Here is a 26,638-nt window from a genome sequence, read left to right on the forward strand (position 1 = left end):
TAAAATACCTTTGTATTCATTAGAGTAGAGGTATTAAAATAAAGAAGTATGGAGGTTATCAATGAATGTACATGAAATGTCTTCAACTTTCCTGGAAAGGTGATAGCAAACAACAAATTTGGAATACACCCATATATTCAAATTTGAAAGTTGAAATGACTGACACAATGCTATAAAAATAAGAAATTTCAGCTACATTACAGAAAGTGTAAGTGGTTATACAAATTTAAAAATGAATTGAGCTACAGCTTGGTGGTGGGAACCACTGACATTTGCTCGGAACAGGTTGAAGGAGGTCCATCCAGAGGTGATACTGTGAATGGTGCCTGCCTGTCTTTAAGGTCCTGTTCACTGAAGGTTTTTATTTTGTTCTCTGGAAGAAAAACCAGTGACATGGAAGGAGGAAACCACACAGGTGCAACACAATTCCTTCTGCTGGGCCTTTCAGTTGATCCTGAGCTGCAGCCCTATCTCTTTGGACTGTTCTTGTCCATGTACCTGGTCACAGTGCTCGGGAACCTGCTCAACATCATGGCCACCACCTCTGACTCCCACCTTCACACCCCCATGTGCTTCTTTCTCTCCAACCTGTCCTTTGTGGACATCTGTTTCACCTCCACTACAGTCCCAAAGATGCTGATGAACATCCTGGCACACAATAAAGTTATTACCTACACAGAGTGCCTCACTCAGGTGTATTTTTTAATGATTTTTGTGGGACTTGATAATTTCTTACTGGCAGTGATGGCATATGACCACTTTGTGGCAATCTGCCATACTCTGAAATATGTGATCATCATGACCCCCCTGCTATGTGTCCTGCTTTGTCTGATATCCTGGACCATCATTTTCTGCTTCTCCCTGCCTCATATCATCCTGTTGATGCAACTGACCTTCTCCACTGGCACTGAAATCCCACATTTCTTCTGTGATCTGGCTCTGCTTATCAACCTTGCCACCTTTGATATTCTTTTCAAGGTCAATGTTGTCCTATTGTATGTGTCAATTATCCTGCTGGTTGTGTGTCCCATCACTGGGATCCTCATCTCTTACTCTCAGATCATGTCCTCCTTAGTGAGGATGTCCTCCTCTGAAAGCAGGTATAAAGCATTTTCCACCTGTAGGTCTCACCTCTGTGTGGTCTCCTTGTTCTATGGAACAGCACTTGGAGTTTGCCTCAGTTCAGCTGTTACTCATTTTTCCCACGAAAGCTCGTTTGCCTCCCTAATATACACTGTGGCAACTCCAATGCTGAACTCCTTCATCTACAGCCTGAGGAACAAGGATGTGAAGGGAGCCCTGGGGAGACTCCTCAGCAGAGCAGCTTCTGTTCCTTCATGGTCCACTCACTTTCCAACTAATGGGTCATTTTGTCCACTTAGGCAATGCTGTGAATTTACACATATTGTGTGTTAATTTGATATTTCTCTCATTCACATAATTTCTAAAGTGAAAAGACTGAACATGGTATGGATTCTAACTGGAACATTATTCTGAACATACAGTGCTTCCTTTGGTGTCCTATTTATTTCATAAAATCAATGATTATATTTTCAAAATAAAAGCAGAAATTTACCTTTGAAGACAGGTTTGCACAATTTTTTTCATAGTGAAATAACGCTATTATTTGCCTTTTCTTCATATTTTTTCTTTCCTTCTTTTCTCCCTTTTTCCCTTTCCCTTCTACCTTCATTTTAAATTTTTTTCCTGCCTCCCATTATTCTCTTTTTTTCTCCTCCCCCTTCATTTAGACTCTTTTATTTGATAATGCTTACTTGCTGCATTTCTTTTTACTAGATGAATAATATCGTGGTATGTATACCCACAATCCACTTATCCATTTATCCATTTCTGGACATGTGGGCGACTTTCCTTTTTTGAATATTTTGAACAGTGCTACAATAGATATGCATGCACATTAATTGTTTCAATACAGTACACATCACATAATGGTGCTTCAGTCAATGATAGACAGGATGTCCTGTGATGGTCCTAAAACAATGATGGTGAATCTTTTGCAGCTTTCAATGATACAAGTAACCTGCTGAGGCATCATGCCACCGCTGAGCTAAAACATTTTATTCAGTGATGTCCTAGTCAACTTTGTGTAATCATACACTATCACATTCTCACAATGACAAAAATACCTAATGAAAGTTTTCTCAGAAACTACTCATTAATCTTCCAATAAAAACTGCTGGGTTATAAGCTCATTTTATGTTTAATATCCTGAAGAATAACCACTTTTTACACTGTAATGTATAAAGGTTCTAACAACTTCTCATTATTTCCAATACTTTTAATTTTCTGTTTGTATCAAAATTATAGCCTCTGAATAGGTGTTGTAGTAGTCAACTTTCCTGACACCCACAACTTAGAGGAAAAAACATTTAATTTGACTTATGTGTTCAGGGAGTTCAGTCTATAATTGTCTGGCTATAGGGAAGAGATGTGGTGGAATGCATGTTGGAGTACAGCTGTTTGGTTCATGGGCACAGAAAAGCACAGCAAGTGAAAAGGGCCAAAGAAGGAGAGATCATTATAATACCTAAAGCCATGCCTCCATGACCCCCTCAGACACACTGAGAAGTGTGCTCCACCAATCCCCTGGGAGGTTCCCAAGTCAAACAATTTGACATAAGCTTAACTGTCACAGGTGTGAAGTAGTATCTCATTGTGCTTTTGATTTGAGCTATCAATGACTAAACATCTTTCACAAGTGCTTCTTGGCAATTTCATTATAAAATTTTAAAAGAAAAAAGTTATTTCTCCTCTCTTACTAAAATTTTAGGTTCTTTAATGAATACTTACCCAATTCCATTATTTAAAAAGTTTTATTTCTTTCAGAACTGATTAGTGTTCCATTGAATATACAGAATCTGCCAAAAATGTATACACATTTAAGGAAAAGAAAAACTTATATAACTATTTTAATATAACTATTTTAGTACTAAATTTATTGAGACATCATGTCAACGTACAAGTTACCTTTGACCCCTACAATTACAAGAGATGCTCAGAGTGATGGCCTTTAGCTTCCAGACATTTACAATACTGGAAACTACTGCATTGGTAACCTTACATTTTAATGTGCTACATGTAACTCTTTAATTCATTTTGAATTGCTTTCTATGTACAGTGTAAGATAAGTGTCTAATTTCATTCTTCTTTATATGGATATCCAGTCCTGCCTCCATCATTTATGGAGGAGTTTGTCCTTTTGTCATGGTGTATGCCTGGAACCAGGGTAAAACATCAGTTAATCATAAATTTGTGAATTTATGTCTTGGCTCCCTATCCCATTCCACGGTCTTGTGCCAGTTTTCATGTCAGTACCATATACTGTTTCCTTTATAATATCTTTTGATGCATTAGATTGCCGATTCTGATGCAATTCTAATTGTTATTTGTGTTTTTGCTCCAGGTTCAGTGTCACATATAAGTATGTGTCACTCCATTTAAATGTAATGGAGAAATTCTTCTGTTTTTAATCTGTGAGTTTTGTGATTTTAGATATATGTAAGCTATTGATCCAATTTAAAATAAATTCAGTTTAAGATATGGGCTACAGGTGAAACTACTTTATGTATAATTTGTCTTCAGAAAGTTTCCTTTTAAAAATTTTATTTTTAAGTATTTAACTGACAAATAGAAGTGTACATATTTATGGTGCACAGTATAATATTTCAAAACATATATAATGTGTGATGAACATATCAGGGTAACTGGCACGTCTCTATCCTGAAATATGTATCATGTTCAGAACATTTGATTTCCTATTAGATTTTTGTTAAGTAATTAATATATGTAATTATTGTCAACCCTACTTATCCTACTGGGCTACAAAACATTAAAAGTTAACTTTCATCTCACTTGTGCCCCTGTACCTATTTACCACCCCCCTACCAGGTCACACCCCTACACACACACACACACACACACACACACAACACAGTTCTCAGCTGTCTCTGGTAAACACTATTTTATTTCAGTGAGATTCACTTTCTTACCCTCTACACATATGTAACAGTGAGCAATATTTGTCTTTTATGCCTTATTTATTGCACTTAAAATAATGTTCTCCAGTTCCATTCGTGGAAGGCTTTATTCCTTTTGTTGGAAGAAACATATTTCTAATTGTAAAAATTCCACATTTTTATCCCTTCATCTATTGGTGGGCACTTCAGTTGATTCCCTATCATGACGAGTGTAAAGAGCTGCAATGTCTCCATATATTGAGAGATAGGGAGCTAGTTTCATTCTAAGTGTGGACATCATTTCTCTCATAATCACTATTGAAATCACCTCTCCTTTGCCAATGTGTATGTTCTTGATGCATTTGTTAAAGAAGTGTAAAGGAGGGGAATAGCGGGGTCAAATGGGACCTCTAGCCCTAGTTCTTTGTGGTATCTCCATACTGACTTCCACAGTGGTTGCACCAGACTGCACTCCCACCAACAATGGAGAAGGGTTCCTTTCTCCCCACAACCCCGCCAGCATTTGTTATTTGTTGATTTCTTGATGCCAGCCATTCTTTCTGGGGTGAGGTTGAATCTCAGTGTTGTTTTCATCTGCATCTCTCGAATGACCAGTGATATTGAACATTTTTTCATATATTTGTTTGCTGCTTTAACTTCTTTGTCTGAGAAATGTCTGTTCATTTCAGATGCCCATTTTTGAACTGGGTCTTTGAATTTGGGAGGTCTGATTTGTTTCAATTCTTTATATATTCTAGATAGTAGCCCTTTGTCTGAGGTACAGCTTCTAAAATTTTTTCCCCATAGTGTAGGTTGTCTCTTAGCTCTATTGGTAGTTTCTCTTGCAGTGCAGAAGCTTTTTAATAAGATGAGATCCCAGTTGCTGATTCTTTCTGCTAGTTCCCATGCTGCTGAGGTTTTGTTCATGAAGTCTTTTCCTATGCCAATGTCTCCAGCTATGCCCCTGCTGGGTATCTTCCCAAAAGAATTAAAAGAATCATACCACAGTGATATATGTGCACCCATGTTCATAGTGGCACAGTTTGTAATAGCTAAAGCTTGGAAGCAGCCCAAATGCCCATCAACTGGAAACTGGATAAAGAAAATGTGTGTGTTTTTTAAAATAAAATGGAGTACTACTCAGCCATAAAGAATGAAAATCTAGAGTCATTTATAGCTAAATGGATGCATATCAAGGCCCTACTCTTAAGTGAAATAAGTAGGACACACATATGTAAATGCCGAATAGTTTCTCTTGTGTGAGAAACTGATAGTGCAAACAAGAGTTAAAATGATTAAAATGAATAATTGATAATTTGAAATAGGATAAAAGGTCCAAAGATGAAGGAGTGAAGTGAGGGGAAGGGGAAAGGAAAAGAGGGAAAGGAAAAACTATGCAAAAAGAAAAAAAAATGGAAATGAAATCTATGTAAATAGGGAAGGTTGGAGGGGGTGAAGGACGCACAGGTAATGGGAAAAAAATACGAACCAAGATATATCATGTACAGGAACAAACACCCAATGATAAATTTAAATGAATTGTATATCTAAAATACACCAATAAAATGTTCCAATAAAATTAATTTTAAAAAAAGAAGTGTAAAGCAGAATAACATTGAGATTTCATCTCATCTCAGTCGAAGTGGCTGTCCTCAAAAATATGAAAGAAAAATGAATGGTTGCAAGAATTCAGGTAAAAAGAAAACTTTCTACCTTGGAGGTGGGAAAGTAAACTAGTACAACCACTATGGAAATCAGTATAGAGGTTTCTATAAAAATAATTGAATATAGACATATCGATTGATCCAATTGTACCACTCTGAGGTATATTCCTGAAACAAAGGCAACATACTATATTGATACATGCATACCCATGAATACAATACACAATAGGAAAGCTGTACAAACATCCCATTATGCCCATCAACCCATGAGTAGATAAAATAAATATAGTATCTATAAAGAATAGAAAATTATTCGTGCACAAAAATGAATGAAATCATGTCCCTCATAACAAAGTGGATGGAACTAAAGATCATTATGATAAGCAAACTAAGCCCCAAAACCTTTGGATTTTACATGCTGGTACAGCCTTTATCATATAGATGGATATGCCTAGATCTGGCAACACTTCAAGCAGTAGCCAGGCCTCTTTGGAACATGCTTACAGCAGCCTCTAATTGCCTCACCATATATATGGGGAGATATGAATCCTGATAAGCAAATTTCCTGGATAGCCCTCATTGAGGACAAATCCCAAGGACTCTCTTCTCAAATAACAGGTTGACATTTTTGCACCCTAGAGCTTGAAATGTGTGTGGTATTACTGATTTGTGGCATGCTATCAAAGCATTTTCCTCTTATTCGTGTACAAAGTACTTATTTTCTTTTTAATGATACTAATCTCTTCAGTAAAAACACGTTTAGCTAACACTTAACACGTGATTCCTTATGGTCAAAATTTACTTTTAAAATTGTTATCCTCTGTGTTTTTTTACAATTCTTGCTGTAAAATTTGTTAAAATAAGCCAGGCTGACCCAGACCACAGCCTGAATGTTGAGTTGCTTTGAAATGTCATCTGCCAGATCAATTAGTCTTCTTTCTTTAATGGATGGATAGAGAATAAATAAGTAGCCTCAATTCATAGACAAAATGATACAATTTTCCTACCAGCATGTGACAGACATGACTTGTAGTACAGACATGAGTTGTAGTACAGACAGACAGGACTTGTAGTACTGCCAATAGTCCTTTTTCCTAACTAAAACCTCCTGAGCCTGGCCCTTACTTTCTATATTTCTATTCATAGTCTAGTGTGTGGAGTTCCATCTAAAATCACACATCACATGCAGCTTACAGCATTCTAGGTATTTTGTAGCCCAGAACTCTAAACCTTTCCAAAGAAATTAGTTACAGAGGCTTCTGAAGTACACGGTCAGATAGAATCACTCTGCTTCTCTGTTAAGAAATGTTTCTATTAGTCAGTTTTCCCTTTGCTGAGATACAATGCTCAACACTCACAATTTAAAGGAAAAAAGATTTAATTTGATTTAATTTGATTCAGTGTCTCAGAGATTTCACTCCATGACTGGGTGGCTACACCATCAGGGTGCAGTTTTGGGGGCAAAATCTTATTTTTGACTGTGGTATGAACTTGGAGCCTTCATGCATGGGGATCATAATTAGTCAAATGGGACTACAGTGTCCATATCTCTAAGGATTTCCTAATATTAGTGGAGAAAGAAGAAAAAAGTAAGCATTCTCTAAATTTTGCTCTATTCCTCTATAAAACTGGAAGCTCACTTCTTTCAGCTCACACTATACTAGTTTTTCTGTGCATGATTTATTTTTTGAAAGATCCATCCACTTTTTCTATTGCTTATGGGGCAAATGCAGTGAAATTACCATTTATATAAATATTACATACTCAGGTCAGTGGCATCAACCATATTTACATTGTTGTGGAGGCACAAGTGCCAAGAGTCTGCATATTCTTTTCATCTTCCCTAAATTAATATTTATAACCATTTAAAATTTTGCATTTTTTCTCCCCAAATACTGGCTCCCTCAATTCTACTACAAATATGATGAAGAATTAAAACCCACAATCTACAAACCCCATGACCAAGGAGGCATGTAACATATCTTGATTTTTACCTTTGTTGAATTTCTCAACCTATATTCCAGATGGGTGCCAAGGGCCTGAGATTAGGCTTTCATGCTATGTAATCTTCTTGGGGAATTTTTAATGTCCCTGTTCCTCAGCCTGTACATGAAAGGATTCAGCATAGGGGTGACCACAGTGTACACAACTGAGGGTCCTCCACCATTTCTGGGAGAATGAGATAGAGATAGAGCTGAGTCCATGCACAAACTAAGTCTTGTTCCATAAAATAAGCAAACAGCTGACAGGTGAGATCCATAGGGGGAGAAGGCTTTGCATGTTTGATGATGAGACCCTCAGAGTGGAGGAAAAGATTTTACAGAATGAGAAAATGATCCAAGACATAGAAATCCAGAGATAACCACAATAAATTATGTGACTATATTATTGGTAAAAGTATCAAAGGCCCGGAGATTTAGCTCAGTGGTTTCACCACGTGCTGTGCAAGTGCAAGGACCCGAGTTTGATCCCCAGTACAAAAAAAAAAAGTAAGAAAAAGTATCAAAACAGGCAAGACTATGTAGTTGAGAAGTGTCACAGAAGAAATCATAAATTTCTATATCTTTGACATATGTAAATTGTAAGATAAACAAATTGTGAAACAGTGAGTCCTGAAGACTAACTGAAAAGGAAACCAAAACTAAGAAGACACAGAAGCGGGGGTTCATGATGACTTTGTAATGTAGGGGTGACAGATGGCCACAAAATGATCATACACCATCACAGTCAGAAACATGTCATCCATACATCTAAAAACTATAAAAAGAGGTATCTTTGTCAGACAGCCAACATAGGAGATGACTCTGCTGTGAGTTAGAATGTCCACAATCATCTTTGGGATAGTGATGGAGTTGAAGCACATGTTAGCCAAGGACAGGTTGGAAAGGAACAAGTACATGGGAGTGTGGAGGTGGGAGTCAGAGCTGGCAGCCAGGATGATGAGCAGGTTTCTGGGCCCTGTGGCCAGGTACATGGACAGGAACAGTTCAAGGAGAACAGGCTGCAGATCTGGATCCTCTGAAAGTCTCAGAAGACAGAATTATGAGATATGTGCTATATTTTGTGGTTGTATATTGCTTGGACACCTTTTAACAAAAAATATATTAAGATCAGACAAAAGAAGCATGGGGCACAAGCATTCTGTATGTATTTTGAAGTCAAGTTCTCATATAAAATATCACACTGACTTTCAAAAGTTTCAGCAATAATTCTGATTATTATCTGATAAATCTTTCCTTATTGGTTTCTGCGTTATCTCCTTCTATGCAGACTTACTTGAGAGATATTGAAATTTGCAATGCTGGAAGACAGAGATCACTAAGTGTAGCACATCTACGATTACAGCTTACTCATTAACACAACATAGAAAAGGGAAAGTGTTTCTCTATTTGTAAATCTGTTATTGTTACTAAAGGAAATGAAGAAGCTGTAAGAAAATCTCATTTTATTTTAAGACTATAATATATTGAATCATTTTATATTTATAATGCTTCCAATATTAAAATTGAAATATATGCAGATTAATTAAATAATTATAAAAAGAAGATATTGCTAAGTGACAATTATCTTCTATGAAATTCACCATCCTTTGAATTGACCATTGTTTGATTTCCCTCCTTAACAGATATAACTACTTGGATACAGATCGTTTCATAACTCATGTAATATATAACTTTTATACTTGGCTTTGGAGGTCTTCAAATTTTTTATAAAGAACATTTACTTTGATGCATATAATCAATGTCATCTGTGATCACAAATGTGGAATTCATCATACATCTCACTTATCAATGATTAAAAAATTAAAATTGTTAGATAATTTTGAATATTTTCATTTTATGCTGGTTAATTTGTATAAACATTATACAACCACAGTTCATTGCATTTATGTGAGAAAGCTGTGATTTTTTTTGTTTTTTAAAAATGTTGTGTCCTACACAAGCTGTATTATACTGGCTCCTTGTCTTCTCCTAAAACATGGTTGGAACTGAAGATTTAGCACTGAGGAAAGTCCCAAATCCTAGTAATCTTATTCTTAGTTAATAAGTTTTTATGCCAATTTTTCCTGAGTCATTTATTATAATTCTTTTACTTCAGCTAGGTACAGTAAAGTCCAGATAATTAATTTATCTGCTCACACCATAACTTATCTGGGAGCAAATGCAAGAGAAAAGTACAGAAAATCACAGTACTACAACTAGACAGCTTTGTCATCTGTCGAATGGAGGTTATAATTCCACACCTTATACAATGTGAATAAAAACTTTAAAACACTTTGAATTGTACAGATTATTGGATCGTACTGTATTTTATTCCCTTTACCAATGGATTTGGCATTATTTGTATTCATTTACCACAGGACAAAACCAATTTAATAGAAATATTTCATTTGAAGTTCTTTGGTTTGTTTCTTACACCAGAGTTGGAAATTGCTGCTTTGCAATATTTCTTTGTATTTTTAAAATTACTTCTTTAGTTGTAATTATTATTACTGCCAATGACATTGACTACCTGTATCAGAGTAGACACATTTAATGATGTACATTTCTTTTTAAAATTTTTATTAGTATATGTTTGCAACACATAGTGATTGGATTTATCATGAGGAATTATGCATATATATAACAGTTTTTTATAGTTCATGGTTCAGGAATAATCTACTGGAAATCACACTAAAATATCCATACTTAGCAACAGCTTTCCTGGAAAGAAAGGAAAATAAGGTAGCTTTTTATGTTATCAATGTAAAATAAGCCAGGATTCTTTCATAAGCTATAACCGGACAGATGATTCAAATAAATGTTGATCTCTTTTACATAACAAACTGATACCTGCCAAACACACACACACAAATCCTGTAGTCTTTCCTTTTGTGTAAAATGAGGATAATACTGGACCTTAGAACAGAGGAATGACTACACAGAAGAGGTGAAACAAGTTGCATGGATGCATAGCTCTGATTGTGGCATTTATAAAGCCCTTAACAATGCTTCAGGATTTAAGAGTTACTGTCATCCTCATCAAAATCATGAGCACAATCATTAATTCTCTGCAGTGCTTTTCAAATAGTTTATATGGTTCCTTTTTCTTCATTTGTGGGTAAAATAGCAATGGGAAGCAAAACCAATGTGCATGGAAAGCAAATTTTTAATGATATTTTGGGATCTCCATTACAAACAAGAATATGATTGACAATTCATATACCTGAAAATTTCACATTGATATTCTCCCATTTGTCTAACCCAACTATAGACCCATGCCCGAATGATAAAGAAACAATGTTCCTATGGCCCTTCCTCCAACTGGGATTCCCTCAGCACTTACTTGGTTATGCTCTGTCTGCTTCATGATAACCAAAGACTATGGATACAATGTCCCAACTCTGACCAGTGACCAGGGAAAGGCCAGGCTCTGTCCTCAGAATTGATATGAATATAGTGATGGACAGGCACTTCTGATGAAGATAACCATAAAGGTGGAGGCAGAGATATGGAGCCCATTGGACTAGGGCATCAAGAAGAAGGTCTAGAGGTACAGGATGTTCATTTACTGTACTATGAGCTGAGAGTTTCAATGATAAGTGCTTATAATTACTGAAATTGGCCCATGTTAGCCCAATGTCTATGGACTTCATAATGTTAATGGAGGAAAGATAAGAAAAGGAAAAGAATTGTAAATATAGGTTTTGGAAACTTCCTACAATTAGGAAGTTTCTGTGTATATACTTGAACTGTATGTTTTTTAAAAAAATAAGTATCATTCTGCATTTTATTTCATTTTTATAGTGACAAAATACATACAAAATGTGCCACTTTACCTATTTTTAATTACACTCTCTGATGGCATTGATCCATTTGCATTGTAGTGAAACCATCATAACAATTTTTCTCCAGAAAGTGTGTTATTCTTCCAAAGTGAAAGATAGTTTAAGTATTTTTAATATTTCCCATTCTTCCTTACCTCAACCTTGGAGAACACCATTGCACTATCAAATGTGATGAAGAATAGAAAATATGAAACTATAAAAAAGTGATAAAGGTGACAGCATTGAAGGTCCAGACATTGAAATTTATTGCCTTTTTCAATCTGTGTTTCAAATGGATGCTGCAGTTCCTGAGAATATATTTTTGTGCTGTGGACCCTACTGAGGGCACATTTAATGTACCTCAGATGGTAGATGAAGGGGTTCAGCATAGAAGTGAAAATTTTGTACATCAGTGGGCCCACTGCACTATTTCTAGGAGAATTTGACACAGCAGATGCAAAATAAACTCCAATGGTTGTTCCATAAAATAAGCAAACAACTGAGGGGTGAGACCCACAGGTGGAGCATGCTTTATATTTCCCCTTTGATGATGGGATTCTCAGAATGGAAGAAATAATTATATACTAAGAGAAGAATTATATACTGAGAGGGGAAGAAAACCAGAGATGGCACCAACAAAATACATGACTATGTATTTTTTTTTTTTTTTTAGTACCAGTGATTGAACTCAGGTCCTTGCACTTACACAGCAGGTGGAGAAACCACTGAGCTAAAACCCTGCCTCCAACTATGTATTTTTTTAATGCTATATCAGAACAGACAAGATTAAGAAGTTAAGAAGGGTCACTAAAGAAATTAGCAATTTCTGCATCCTTAAAGCAGGTAAAATTCAAGGCAATCAAATTGTGCAGCTAGGATATCAAAAGACTAAACAAAAAAGACAAAAAAAATGAAGAATCCACAGAGACGATGATTCATATTTCTATGGTATCATAGTGGGTGACAAATGGCCACAAACCTGCCATAGGCCATCACTGTCAGGAGCATGTCATCCAAACATATGAAAATGAGAAACAGACCCAATGGTGAACCAGAGACCAAACCTGTGAGAACCCCCTGGGCACACCCACCAGTCTCTAACTTGGCCTTGTGCATGGGCAGAGCAGGAGTGGGCTGAGTGTGCCCTGTTCAGTCCAGCTTGCTCCACCCACTGTGACCAGGAGACCAAACTGGAGACTGAACCAGTGAGGAACCCCCCAGGCACACATACCAGCCACCAGCTCACCCACATAGGCACCTGCAACAACAACCTACCCCTCACCACCATCACACCCCACCCCCATTCCCCACCACCCCAAACTCCCTGGGCTCTTGGCTGTACAGCTTCTTACACAAACTCAGACTTCCACCCCACAGAAGAAAAAGTCTAGAGGAAACGAGGTGGAAAAGTCTGATAATCTACCACCTGGATACCCTTCTACACACTACAGAAGCACAGGGGGGTGCACAAAGGCCATTGTCCTGAGCTGCAGAAGGGAGCAACAGAGAGAGGGCCTCTCTCAGGCTCCCCGATGGTAACTGAAGCCCACTGGAAAAGTGAAGAGAATCTTTGCAATAAAGGCACACCAGACCACCATGCTTGGTCAGTTGGAGGGATCATCACTTCTCGTCAGAACCTGGACTATTTTCAGGGGAATGGCAGCTGGAACCTGCAGTAGAACCTTGCATAGTGCACCCCTACAGAAAGTCAGGGAGCTCAACTTGGGACTTGCAGCCAGAAATCTGTCTGAATCTCATGAGTCTGTGACTGGCTTACTGGGAACTCACTGACTTATAACTGCACACTGCTGCCACATTGTCTATTTTGACAGCAGAGACATACCCTGAAGGAGGCCCTTCATTTTCTTCTTTTAGTTGTTATTTTCAAAATTACCACTATTTTTTGCTCTTATTTTAAATTTTTTTCTTGTTTACTACTCTTTTAAAATTTTTATTTTTCTCTTTTTTCTTTCTCTCTCTGCTTCACTCCCTCGCTGTCCCACATAGTTCTTCATCTCCCTTTGTGCTCCTGTTCTGCCTCTAATTCATATTTCTTCATCTTTATTTTCTTCTCTTTCCTTCTCTTACTTGTGCCTTCTGGCCTCACTGATAACTTTCCCTTATTCTTTTACTTACCTATTCCTCCCTTCCCAAAGCCTTCTATCTCCCCATCCCAAAGGGAAAATTGCTATAATGAAAAGTTTATTCACTATAAACATATGTTTGTTCTTCCTTGATTTTTATTTAATTCACACAGTTAAAGGTGATAGATTAATAACTACCACAAATTGTCATTTTCTAAGAGGTACTTGATGCTATTGTGTTGTTGATTGCATCACTTGGGCTAAGGTGTTGTGAGTGATCTAATCAGTTGTCCTTCCTGGTATAATGAAAATGAGACAGCCTCAGAGCCATTAGAGACTCAAAATCTAAAGACCAGCTATATCTTGAAGACACCTCTGAGAAGCAATCATTCCATAAGTGTTCTAAATAAAGATACTTACAATAAACAACTTCAAAGTATCAACCCAGGAACTAAACCATGGACAGTACAAAAAATAATGAGTAGACACTTAAATAAGGCACAAACTCAGACTTCCACCCCACAGAAGAAAAAGTCTAGAGGAAACGAGGTGGAAAAGTCTGATAATCTACCACCTGGATAGCCTGAGCTGATAACACAAGAAGTAACAATACAGATGAATGAGGCTGTAGAAAAATTCAAAACAGAAATAATTTCCCAGATAACTAGAGAGATGGTGAGCAGAGTGAAAGTCATGATTAGAGGCTCTAGAACAGAAACAGATTAAAAAAAAAATTAGATGAGCTCAGAAACATGCTGGAAGCCATGAATGTCCAGCATAAGAAACAAATAGAAACAATGATCACCCAAAATAAGAAAGAAACGGCATCCATGAAACAGATTCAAACAGATATTCAGGAGATTAAAAACTCCATTGAAAGCATGCAGAGCAGATTAAGGGAATCTGAAGATAGAATATCAGATATAGAAGACACAACTGTGGCTAAGGACCATAAAAACAGAGATCTCTTAAAAACACTAAGGCACCACAAGAAATCAATCCAGCAGCTGAAAGCTGATGCAAAGAAGAATAACATAAAATGGATAGGAGTCCATGAAAAAGCAGGAGAATGTACAATTGACATAAATAATACTGTTCACAGAAGTAATAGTAGAAAACTTCCAAGACAGAGGAGGAGAATTGGACATACAGATACGTGAGGTATATAGAATTCTAACTAGCCATGACCAAGAAAAGCTACACCTAGACATATAGTAGTCAAGATCTCAGAAACCTAACAGAAAAACAAAATCCTACAGGCAGTTAGAGAAAAGAAACAAATCACCTACAAAAGAAAACCCATCAGAATCACACCAGATGTCTCAACATAAACCCTCAAATCAAGGAGAGCATGGAGTGAAGTATTTCTAGCAATAAAAGAACATAACTTCCAACTTAAAACTTCCAACTGTTGTATCCTGCAAAATTGTCTTTCAAAATCTATGGGGAAATTAGATATTTTCATGACAAAGAATACCTGAGGAATTTCATGAACACCAAACCAACAATCCAAACAATTCTAAGCAATATCCCAGAAAAAGACAATGAAGGTCACAAATCCATGAGGCCCAACAGAGGGAAGCCACTAAGCAAGGCAAGAAACTAAAGGAAAAAGGGAAAAAAGAAGAAATAAAAGACCCAAGAACAGTGAAACATCATGACAAGGATGAATCAATATTTGTCAATTATAACTCAACGTTAATGGCCTCAATTCATCATTCAAAAGAAATAGACTGACAGAATGGATTAAGAAGCAAAATCCAGCAATATGCTGTATACATGAAACACATCTCACTCAAAGAAAATTCATAGACTGAAAGGAAAAGGATGGAATATAGTTCTCCATGCAACAGGAACCCAGAAAAAGGCAGGGGAAGCAATCTTACTTGCAGATAAAGTAGATTTCAAACCAAAACTAATTAAGAGAGACAAAGATGGTCACTACATCCTTGCAAAGGGAACAATCCAAGAGGAAGAGATGACAACCCTTAATATATATGCACCAAATATGAATGCCCCCAAATATACAAAACAAATATCAATCGACATGAAAAATAAAATAAGCACTAATACAATTGTAGTGGGAAATTTCAATACTCCACTATCACAAATAGACTGATCATCTAGAGAAAAAATTAACAATGAAATTCTAGAACTGCACCAAGCTATTGAACAAATGGACTTAATAGGTGTTTCCAAAGTGTTCCACCCCCCCAAAATCGGAATACACCTTCTTTTCAACTGCACACTGGTCATTCTCCAAAATAGACGACATGCTAGCTCATAGGACATGTCTAAGTAAATGGGAAAGAACTGGAGTTACCCCCTCTATATTATCAGACCATAGTGCAATAAAATTTGAGGTCAATAACATAAGAAGCTGCAAAACTCCCACAAATACATGGAAATTGAATAAAACCTTCCAGAACAACCAATGCATTATAGAGGAAATTAAAGAAGAAATTAGACAGTTTCTACAAGTAAATGACAATGCCAGAACAACATATAGAAATCTATGGGCCCCAATGAAACCAGAACTATGAGTGAAATTCACAGCAGTAAAAGCCCATATTAGGAAAACAAAGAGAACTCAGATAAATAACCTAATGCAGAACCTCAAACTCCTAGAAAAAGATGAACATAACAAACCAAAAGCTTGTAGAAGAAAGGAAATTATAAAGATCAGAGCAGAAATCAATGCAATGGAGAGTAAGAGAATGATACATAAAATGAATGAATCAAAGGGTTGATTTTTCAAAAGACTAAAAAAAATTGATAAACCTCTAGCCAAATTTATCAAAAAAAGAAAGAAAAGGCTTAAATCCATGCAAATAAGAATGAAAAAGGTGAAGTCACAACAGACCCAGCAGAAATTCAGAGGATCATCAATACCTAGTCTGAGAACCTGTGCTCTAATAAAATGGAAAACAAAGAATTGGGCAGATTCGTAGATACATATGAATTACCAAAGTTAAATGAAGAAGATATAGAAAGTCTAAACACCCGAATTACAATGAGTGAAATTGAAAATGTAATAAAAATTTTACCATCAAAGAAAAGTCCAGGTCCTGATGGCTTCACTGCTGGATTCTACAAGACATTTGAAGAACTATTGCCATTACTCTTTAATCTCATCAAGGAAATTGAAAGGGAAGCAAGGCTTCCAAATTTATTCCTGGAAACAAGTATTAATTTGATTCCAAAACCAGGGAAAAACCCAACCCAAAAAGAGAACTACAGACCAATCTCCCTAATGAATACAGATGCAAAAATCCTCAACAAGATACAGGCAAAAAGAATACAGAGGGTCATGAAGAAGATCATATACCCTGGCCAAGTCAGATTTATTCCAGGGATGCAAGGATGGTTCAACATTAGTAAAACAATAAGTGTAATTCACTATATTAGCAGAGTCAAGGCAAAAAACACATGCTTATCCCAGTAGATTCAGAAAAGGCATTTGACAAAATCCAACACCCATGCCTGATAAAAACACTACAGAAAATTGGAATAGCAAGTCTTTATCTCAACCTGATTAAGACTATCTATGAAAATCCAGCAGCCAACATCATGCTAAATGGTCAAAAACTAAAAACTTTCATGCTAAAATCAGGAACAAGGCAAGTATGCCCACTATCACCACTCGTGTTCAATATAGTTCTGGAAATATTAGCCACAGCAATTACAAGAGAGATAGAAATAAAAGGAATGAAGATAGGAAAAGAAGAAGTGAAACTGTCATTATTTGCTGATGATATGATACTTTACATAGAAGACCCAGAAAACTCAATCAAAAGACTTCTATGGGCCGGGGATTTAGCTCAGTGGTTCCAGCGCCTGCCTCGCAAGTGCAAGGTCCCAAGTTTGATCCCTGGTAAATAAATAAATAAATAAATAAATAAATAAATAAAAGACTTCTAGACTTAATTGACAAATGCAGTTGAGTAGCTGGATATAAGGTCAACATTAAAAAAACAATAGCCTTGTTATACAGAAATAGCAGAATCACTGAGATAGAAATTCAGAAAATAATTCCTTTTACTATAGCAAAAAAATGAAATATCTAGGAATCAATGTCACAAAGGAAGCAAAAGACCTCTAAACTGAAAATTACAGCACTCTGAAAAAGGAGATCGAGGAGGATATAAGAAAAGAGAAAGACATCACTTGTTCCTGGGTAGGAAGAACTAATATAGTGAAAATGTCCATACTTCCAAAACTAATACATAGATTTAATGCAATGTCGATTAAAATTTCAACAATATACTTCAGAGAACTAGAGAAAACAAGCCAAAAATTCATTTGGAACCTGAAGAGACCTAGAATAGCAAAAGCAATTCTAGACAACAGAGACATGGTGGGGATATCACAATCCCCAACTTGAAACTATGCTACAAAGCTATTATGAATAAAAACAGCATGGTACTGGCAAAGGAAAAGACCTGAGAATCAGTGGAATAGATTAGAAGATGCAGAAACAACTTCAGACATACGCAGCCACCTCATCTTTGACAAAGGAACCAACCACCCTCATTGAAAGAAAGATAGCCTATTTAATAAATGGTGTTGGAAAAGTGATTTAAACCTGCCAGAGATTAAAACTAGACCCATATGTATCACCATTCACTAAATTAAGATCAAAGTGGATTAAAGATGTAAATATTAAGACTGAAACACTAAACTTGCTGGAAGATAACTTAGGTAAAACTCTTGACATTGTCATAGGAAAATAATTTATGAACAAAACCTCAGTAGCAGGGGAACTAGCACAAAGAATCAACAACTGGGATCTCACTGTATTAAAAAGCTTCTCCACTGAAAGAAAAACCACCAACAGATCTAACAGACAATCTACAAGACGGGAAAAAGTTTTAGTAGCTGTACCTCAGACAAAGGTCTACTATCTAGCATATATAAAGAATTGAAAAAAATCAGAGCCCCCAAATTCAGACCCAATTAAAGAATGGGCATCTGAAATGAACAGACATTTCTCAGACAAAGAAGTAAAAGCAGCAAATAAATACATGAAAAAATGTTCAACATCACTGGTCATTCAAGAGATGCAGATGCCACAACACTGAGATTCCACCTCAACCCAGAAAGAGTGGCTGCTATGAAGAAATGAATGAATAACACGTGGTGTGGGGGGTGTGTGTGGGAGAAAGGAGCCCTTCTCCATTGGTTGTGGGAGTGCAGTCTGGTGCAACCACTGTGGAAATCAGTAAGGAGATAACTCAAAGAACTTGGAGTAGAGAACCCATTTGACCCAGCTATTCTCCTGCTGGGTATCTTCCACAACGAATTAAAAGAACCATACCACAGCTGTATATGTGCACCCATGCTTATAGTGGCACAGTCTGTAATAGCTTAAGCTTGGAAACAGCCCATGTGTGTATCAACTGGAAATTGGATAAAGACGATGTGGGGTTTTTACAAAACAGAGTACTAATCAGCCATAAAGAATGAGAAAGTAGAGACATAGCTAAATGGATGCATATTGGGCCCACACTCCTAAGTGAAATAAATGAGACACACATGTAAGTACTGAATAGTTTCTCTAGTGTGAGAAACTGAAAGTGTAAATAAGGATTAAAATGATTAAAACAAATAATTTTTAATTGGCAATATTAAAATGTCCAAAGGTGTAGGAGTGGTGGGATGAGAAGTGGAAAGGAAAGAAGGAAAAGGAAAAATTATGCAAAAGGAAAAAAATGGAAATGAAATCTATGTAAATAATGAAGGCTGGTGAGGGTGAAGGGCACACACATAATGAGGAAAAAATAAGAACCAAGATACATGTACAGGTAAAAGCACCCAATGATAAATGTAAACGTATTGTATAACTAAAATGTAGCAATAAAAGAATTTGAAAGGAAAAAAAAAAAGAAAATGAGAAGTAGAGAGCTCTGTGTGAGGCAGCCCACATAGGAGATGAGTTTGCTCTGAGACTGGATGTCCACAATCATCTTTGGGACCATGGTGGGGATGAAGCAGATGTCAGAGGACAGGTTAAAGAGGAATAAATACATGGGGGTGTTTAGTTGGGAGTCAGTACTGAGGATCAGAATGATGAGTAGGTTCCCAAGCACTGTGACAAAGTACACACACAGAAAGAGTCCAGAGAGGATGGGCTGCAGGTTTGGATACTCCAAGAGATCCATGAGGTGGAAATCTGAGACATAGGTTAGATTTGTGGTTCTGTATGATTTGAACACCTTTAAAGAAGAAAAGATGGTTGCAAAAAGGAAAGAATGGGCACCAAGTACTAAACAACAGCACACATTCTTTGATTTAGAATACTTAAAGCACTGCACAAGAACTAAGACTGCATAACCTCAACATAAGTTAATTTTTGAACCTTTTAACTTTCTTTATTAGTAGCTATTTTTCATACATATTGATTGCTTTCATCATAGAAAATTTGTACCTGTACACAACATGTCTTAATTCCTTTTCCCCATTCCCATCTCCACTGTTAACTTTGATAGTTCACAGTGAGAAAATATCATATGACAGTTATCTTCTGAGAATTTTCAGCACATATTTTTTGATTTCCTTCTTTTATGGTCTTCACTCAGATTTTGTTTGAATTTTGAAAAGTATTTATAATATAGCTTGTTGGACTAACTTTGTTGGACTTCAAGTTTTGATAAATTTAAGTTACCTGCACATACCCAATATCATCAGTGACACAAGTGTGGCATTACTGTGGACTGCAGTGTCAAGTATAAAAAACACTTGATATTTTTATAAATTTATTTATGTTAACCCCATTCTATCTCAGTAAATTGTCTAGTAAGGAAGATGCAGCTTTGATTTTTTTCCATCTGTGTTCCATAATGAGTGTCATGGAAATACTGTTTTTATTTTCTTCTTCTGAACATAAAACCCACTTTTGTGTGATTAAATACTTTAGTGCCAGGTTAGAATCTAAAGTCCCAGTTCAAGCCCCACCATTCCTATGACATATGAGGTATTTGCATCAATCCTTCCTTGTACATAATTCCAGTTCTCTAACCTAAACTACTGAAAGGCAAATTGGGTTTATTATTTGCTTGTCTCGCAACATGATCATTTGAGATAAATGCAAAAGGAAAAGAACAGAAAGTAATGTAAATATTCTCTTTGAATCATGATACACAGGATATTTGCAATCATTATTCTGTAATTAGTTTTGTTATGAAAATTGTTTTTCCATAGAACTGGTTTTATGTTTTCTTTATGAGTATCTACTTGGATTACATTAAAATAAAATTTTAAAAAAATATAATAAAAGAAAATTATATAAATACATTTTAATGTTATCTTCCTCTATAAAGTGGAAACAGTAACTATCTACTTTTTAAAGATATGGTAGAAAGGTTTTAAGAATATTTAAAAATAGTGCTGGGGATTTAGCTCAGTGGCACCTTGCCTGGTATCTATCCATTATTCCATTCTCCTGGACATGTATTCCACGAAAGAAACATCTACCTTTCTATCTATCTATCTAGCTATCTATCTAGCTATTTTTCCATAACCTATATTTGATTTGTGCACCCAAAACAGTTTTACACATTTTTTACCTACAAAGTGCCTCTAGCTCATCTACATAGTCTAAAATGTTACATTATCCAGCTCACTGTGCTATATTAAAATGACAGGTAGTTTTAAGTCTCTCTGTGAATTGCCTACCTCAAATGCTTTACGTAATGCGCAGCCTCACCCTAGGTGGGAACATTATTTAGTGAATTTATTATAATCCTTTCAAATCCTTCCATTTCTCTCCATATCTCACAAATGAATATTTCTGGTTAGTATATTGTTGGAGATATTTATATAAAACTCAACAGGTCAGCCATATTTTATTCTACTAATAACCACCTATATTTTTGTGTGAAATGAATTCATCCTAATCAAATACAGGCTATTACTGTTAATGTATTCTATCAAAAATATCCCGATAAACATCTAATAATAGTCCTTGCATAATTACTAAGAAATCTCATGATTTGTAGAGAATAATATTTCCATTTGTCTTCATAGTAGAGACGGTGCCCTGGTTTGAAATACAGGAAATCAACACTGAAGTCTCTGTAAGTAACCTGCTGCCATGTGCACTATGAGTATACATCCTGCCCCTCTCTGTGCTCTTGCTGCATAAGAGACACTGGGAAAATTTCATCTATCTGCACAGTCTGTGTAGCACCTAAGGAATGTTTGAAAATTAATAAAAGGTTATCATAGAATCATTTCCTCAAACAAATAATTCCATTGTTATAGAAATAGTGAGTTACTGATGAAAGTAATTTTCAAAAGGTGATCCACCCTAACATAAGGTGACTCCCAAGTATGAACCATCTCAAGCATAAAGGATGCTTGTCTATCTGCCCCTTGTTATTTTCTTTTAGTTTTAAAAATTCTTTGAAGTACACAAAAATATCATAATCCAGAAAAAGTCTTCAGAATTAAAAGAATTTTATGATATGCATCTGTAAGTTATTTGACTTTTTACACTTTGATTGCTCATTCATATAAGAGTGATATTTATTGATACGTTTATGATATATAACAACTACATTCATCAGCAGAGCTGGAAAATATATAAAACACATCTTTTTACTTTTACTTTCTCTTTCCATCTCAGTCCTCTCCTCTCTTATTATCCCCAAATCCTGTTACCAACTGGAGAAAGTATGTTCCTTGCTTTCTACCATAACTTATCTGTTTTTATGCCCACAAATATGTCTAGTACAAATTTGAATAATTGGAGAATGTAAATGTTTTTCAACAAAATGTTAGGGCTCTTTTGTTCATGATGGAGACATAAGTAAGAGCTATTTCTTATCTCTTATTCTGTTGGACATTCCTTCAAAGAGATAATAATCCAGACCAGCAATCACTAAGTATGTAGAAACAGCATGGACAACAGTGAATTTTTGTAACAAATAGGTAAGATATTTCCAAAGCTTAACAGAAGTTTTTCTTTTTGATACCTCTTCTATGCCAAATATGATTTAGGCTTGCAGAATCAGAAGCCAAAGTTAGTCATTTCTCTACAAATTTATAGCACATACTTATATAAGAAAAAAATTAAATATCCTATTATAGATATAGGAAAATATTTACTTGAAGTGCAGGATATTTTAGGTGAATGATAAGTAAAGTAGCATTATGACTAATAATAATACAATCTAAATTATACTTTAACCTTATTTTATACATCTGCCATATATTAAACACATGGAAAGCACTGGGCATCTATTTCTTGTTCAGTTCAGTTGTATAAGGTAGAGAAAATCTTTTGACAACTCTGTGTCATAGAGATGCTAACAATGTGTCACAGGTCATAGTCATAAGGTCATATTAAGTACAATAAATCTGACACATGACCTTAAATATCACATGGCTTCTCTTATATGAAAAACACAAATTATAAACAAAGGACAAAACAAGAAATGGAGAAGGGGGAGAGGGGAAATGAAGGAGATAAAATAGTAATTGAGATGTGTTGTATGCATGTACCAACTCCCCACAAGGAATGCAATCATTAGTACTGCAAACATGACTTTAAAAAAGATTAATTATCAGGCCCAGAATCCAATGCACTAACCTTCTTCACTGCTTCCCAGCCATGAGAAAAATTTCAACCAATATCTAGAGATATAAACCACAGGCATATCTGAAGTACATTTTTAAACTTGCAAATTACTTCAGCAGAAATTAAATTATATTTGACCACACATTTCCTTTTCAGTTTTAGTGGGCAGATCACAAACATTTTAGAAGATGTAGAATACTGCAAGTATATACTAGATAACTGCATGATGAAAATGTGTCCAGAATTATCATGTTTCTGCTCTTTCTATGATCATAGTGTGATGCACAGATCTCCTTCCTATGCTGAGTAAAGCAGGCAGCACACATTGTTCTATCCTGTGATCAACCAAGTATCACCAAAGAAGAGCACAGAGAGCAAAGAGGGTCCTCCGGGAGTGACAGGGAAGTGATGCCGGGGCTGTGAGGAGAATAGCTTGTCAGCATTGTCCTGGCAGGCTGTCTCGTGTGGGTTCAGACAGACCAATCCAAAAAATTCTTTCCTCTTTAGGAAAAAAGTGGGCATTTTTGATTGGTGGATGACTGTACATGTGAAATGAAATAAATTGAAATATGTCATGGACATAGCTCAGAGCTGGGAATCTAGGACTTCCTCATATATAGTTCATATTATTGTGCTTACACTCATCCTCCTGCTGTTTGTATTTACTCCCTTCATAATCCTCTGGAATAAAAAGGAAGAGTTTAGAGGGGCCCAGTTTAAGCTTTTGTAGGTGAGATGTCTATGAAGTGCAACATGTGTAGGAGGAAGTTAAAAGTGAATGAGTTATCTGGACCCTTACCCAACACAGGACAGAATCTTCACAGTCTGCCTAGCTGAAAGTTTTCTGTTAGTATTCCTTTGTCTGGCTCCCAGAGCTGTCCTGTTAGTCCTCATAAAGAATAAAACATTTCTGATAGTTCTTTCTCCCTCAATACTTACTGGACAAAGCTGCTTTTGTGCTAGTTCAAGGCCATTGGTTGCAAGTCTGAAGAATTCTTCTGCCTTGTACCCTTACAGGGCTCTGGTTCCTTCCCCAGCCTTATTATGAATACTGTGTCTGATAGCAGCTTCCTGATGTGGACAAGCATGAGAGGAGAAAACATTGGCTTAGAGCCCAGTGAACCAGAGACACCAAACAGAAAGGCTGGAGGTAAATGCTGGTTATTGACTATTATATGGCCTTGGAGAATCTGGGCACAGAGCTCACAATTAAACGAATTGGTCCACTTTGTCCCACTCTCTAAGGAACACCTATTGTTAGTGGAAGAAAAAGAAAAGATAATGTATGCCCACCAAACTTTTGCAAGTTATTCTTCTACTCATTGGAAGGTCTAGGTACAATTTACTGGTTTTATTTTTTATATTTTTATTAGGATCCATCTTTATTTTACTTTATCATTTTATTTTACTGCATCTGCTCAGTTTGATAGCAATCAGATAGTGTTCATTATAAGGAAGAACTCAGAACCCTATGAGGGTACAATAAGGGTACAAGACAGGAGAATTGCTTCAGATTTCTATTCAAATATATATATCTTCCTTACAGAATACACAATTGTAAAAACCTATAAACAAAATATTGTGACCGAGACAAGACAGCAGATACAGAGAGCTAAAGAGAGACTAAGTGGCAGAACCTAGTAAGTAGCTCTCCTGGACTAAACTGGGTCATTCCCAGCTTCTCCCTGCCACCCCTTCCTGGAGAAAGACAAGTGAGGGCCTGAGTAGGTGGTCTAGTGTCTCCACTGGGTCCTCTCCACTGGGCATTATGCTATGATGGTTCTCTAATATTCCTCCACTGGCCCTGGAGTTTACCATCATAAGATGCACTCTAATTGGTACTATTATGTCTACAAGCCATCTTGCTTTCCTTTTTTCACATATGTCACCATTCATTATGTGAATTTCTAGTGGGATCAATTTTGTTCACCTTGTTGTGCAACCATCACCAGCATACATTTCTAGACATATTTCCTCTTTCAAAATTAAACCTAGTATTGATTTTGGCTTTTTTTCTTATTTTGTTTTTTTTTCTTTTTAGTATTGATTTTCAAACTCCATGTTATTTACTCCTCCTAACCTTGAAAAAACTATTTCACTCTGCAACATGATGATATGTTAAAACCTAAAATCTCCAATAAGTAGGTCTCATATAGGTCTACATGGTAGTTTTCCTGCCTTTTCTACCCTTCATTAGAAATAGATGCCACAGATCCTGAGAGTAGGTTGCCCTGCTATGGAGCTTCCTCAGAGGACTTTTAAAGTCCTGTTCCTCAGGCCCCAGATGAAGATTCAGCATAGTACTGAGCAGTGGAACAGAACACAAAGGACAAGCTGCACTTCTTAGCTTTTTGAGAATTTTCTGAAATGGAATTCTGAGAAGTGGCAAAATAGATGGCCCTGTATTGGTAAACTCAGTTTGAAAAGCAAACAAAGTGAAGAAAATGAAACAAGTATATGGATCCCCAACAGTCTATGTGTTTTGAATTCAAGTTTTCAAAAGTAAAATATTCCCACCTGACGTCAATATACTTTAGCAACACTTCTCAGGTGTGATAAGCAAAATCTTATTAAACTTCTTTCAATGTTAAATTCTTTGTCTTTCACATCATTCTATAAAAATCTGCTTGAGAGTCACTCAACTGAAAAAGATCAAGATCATTACAATTAAGCATTGCATTATCACAGTAAAACAAAGCCAACACTTCTGTGAAAAAATAGAGACAAACAGGTTTCTCCATTTGAGAAGAATATCCTAAGTAAAGGAAGTTAGGACAGTAAAATATACCTTATTTTATTCCAAAACATTAGGACAGATTAAATTTAGAGTTATTAGTATACTGGGTAACAACTAGGGAAGTATTATTGGAACACTTAATCAAAACTTGTAATTCATAATTTAAAAATATTGTAATGTCCTTTTTTCTGTATGCTTCAGTGGCCTGTGAATACTCTTTCATTATTTTTTTATTGCAAATCATATATATGGTTGCAAACTGTAGCACCAAGAAAATCTCAACACTTCCGGCATCATCACCAACCTTCTTATGCCTAGTTATGAGATTTTTTCACATCAATCTTTTCTGAAAGATGTACTGAAATTCTTTTTCTTCAACTACTGGAAGAAAACAGCTTTATTAATCTGCTCTCCAGTATGATTCAAAAGGGGAAAATGAAAAAAAAAGAAGAAAATTATGAGAAACACCTGTGCTATTTCCTTATCTATAAATGAAAACAACTCCTTAGTGCTTTGTACTATAAATCAATAATTCCCACTACCTAAGATATAGATATGTAATAGTACAGGCTTCATAATTGATTCTTCATAGAGATTTGAAGTATTGTCTATAAAACTGCAATTCTTGGTTACTCTACATGATTCCATTTTCCCACACACCTATCCCCAAGTCAAGGGCTCTCAAGAAACAGGTGAGTACATTTTCCTCTCCATGTTCTCAAGTCTGTATAGGTTTATGTATCTTTAAACACTTTGCTTCAAAGCTTACCTGATATGTACCTAGTATTGG

At 36.0% G+C, this 26,638-nt stretch overlaps 1 protein-coding gene across 1 annotated transcript; it reads left to right on the forward strand.

Annotated features, from left to right (window-relative positions):
- Positions 1-393: 393 nt before the first annotated feature.
- Positions 394-1,416, forward strand: LOC101704948 (olfactory receptor 7D4). Its single transcript, XM_004874697.2, has one exon. The coding sequence runs from the start codon at positions 394-396 to the stop codon at positions 1,414-1,416; it is 1,023 nt and encodes a 340-aa protein (XP_004874754.1).
- The last annotated feature ends 25,222 nt before the right edge of the window (positions 1,417-26,638 follow it).

This window comes from Heterocephalus glaber, unplaced genomic scaffold (genome assembly GCF_053883595.1).
Source record: "Heterocephalus glaber isolate CG9 unplaced genomic scaffold, H.glaber_assembly_v1.0 deba00001859, whole genome shotgun sequence".
NCBI lineage: Eukaryota > Metazoa > Chordata > Mammalia > Rodentia > Bathyergidae > Heterocephalus > Heterocephalus glaber.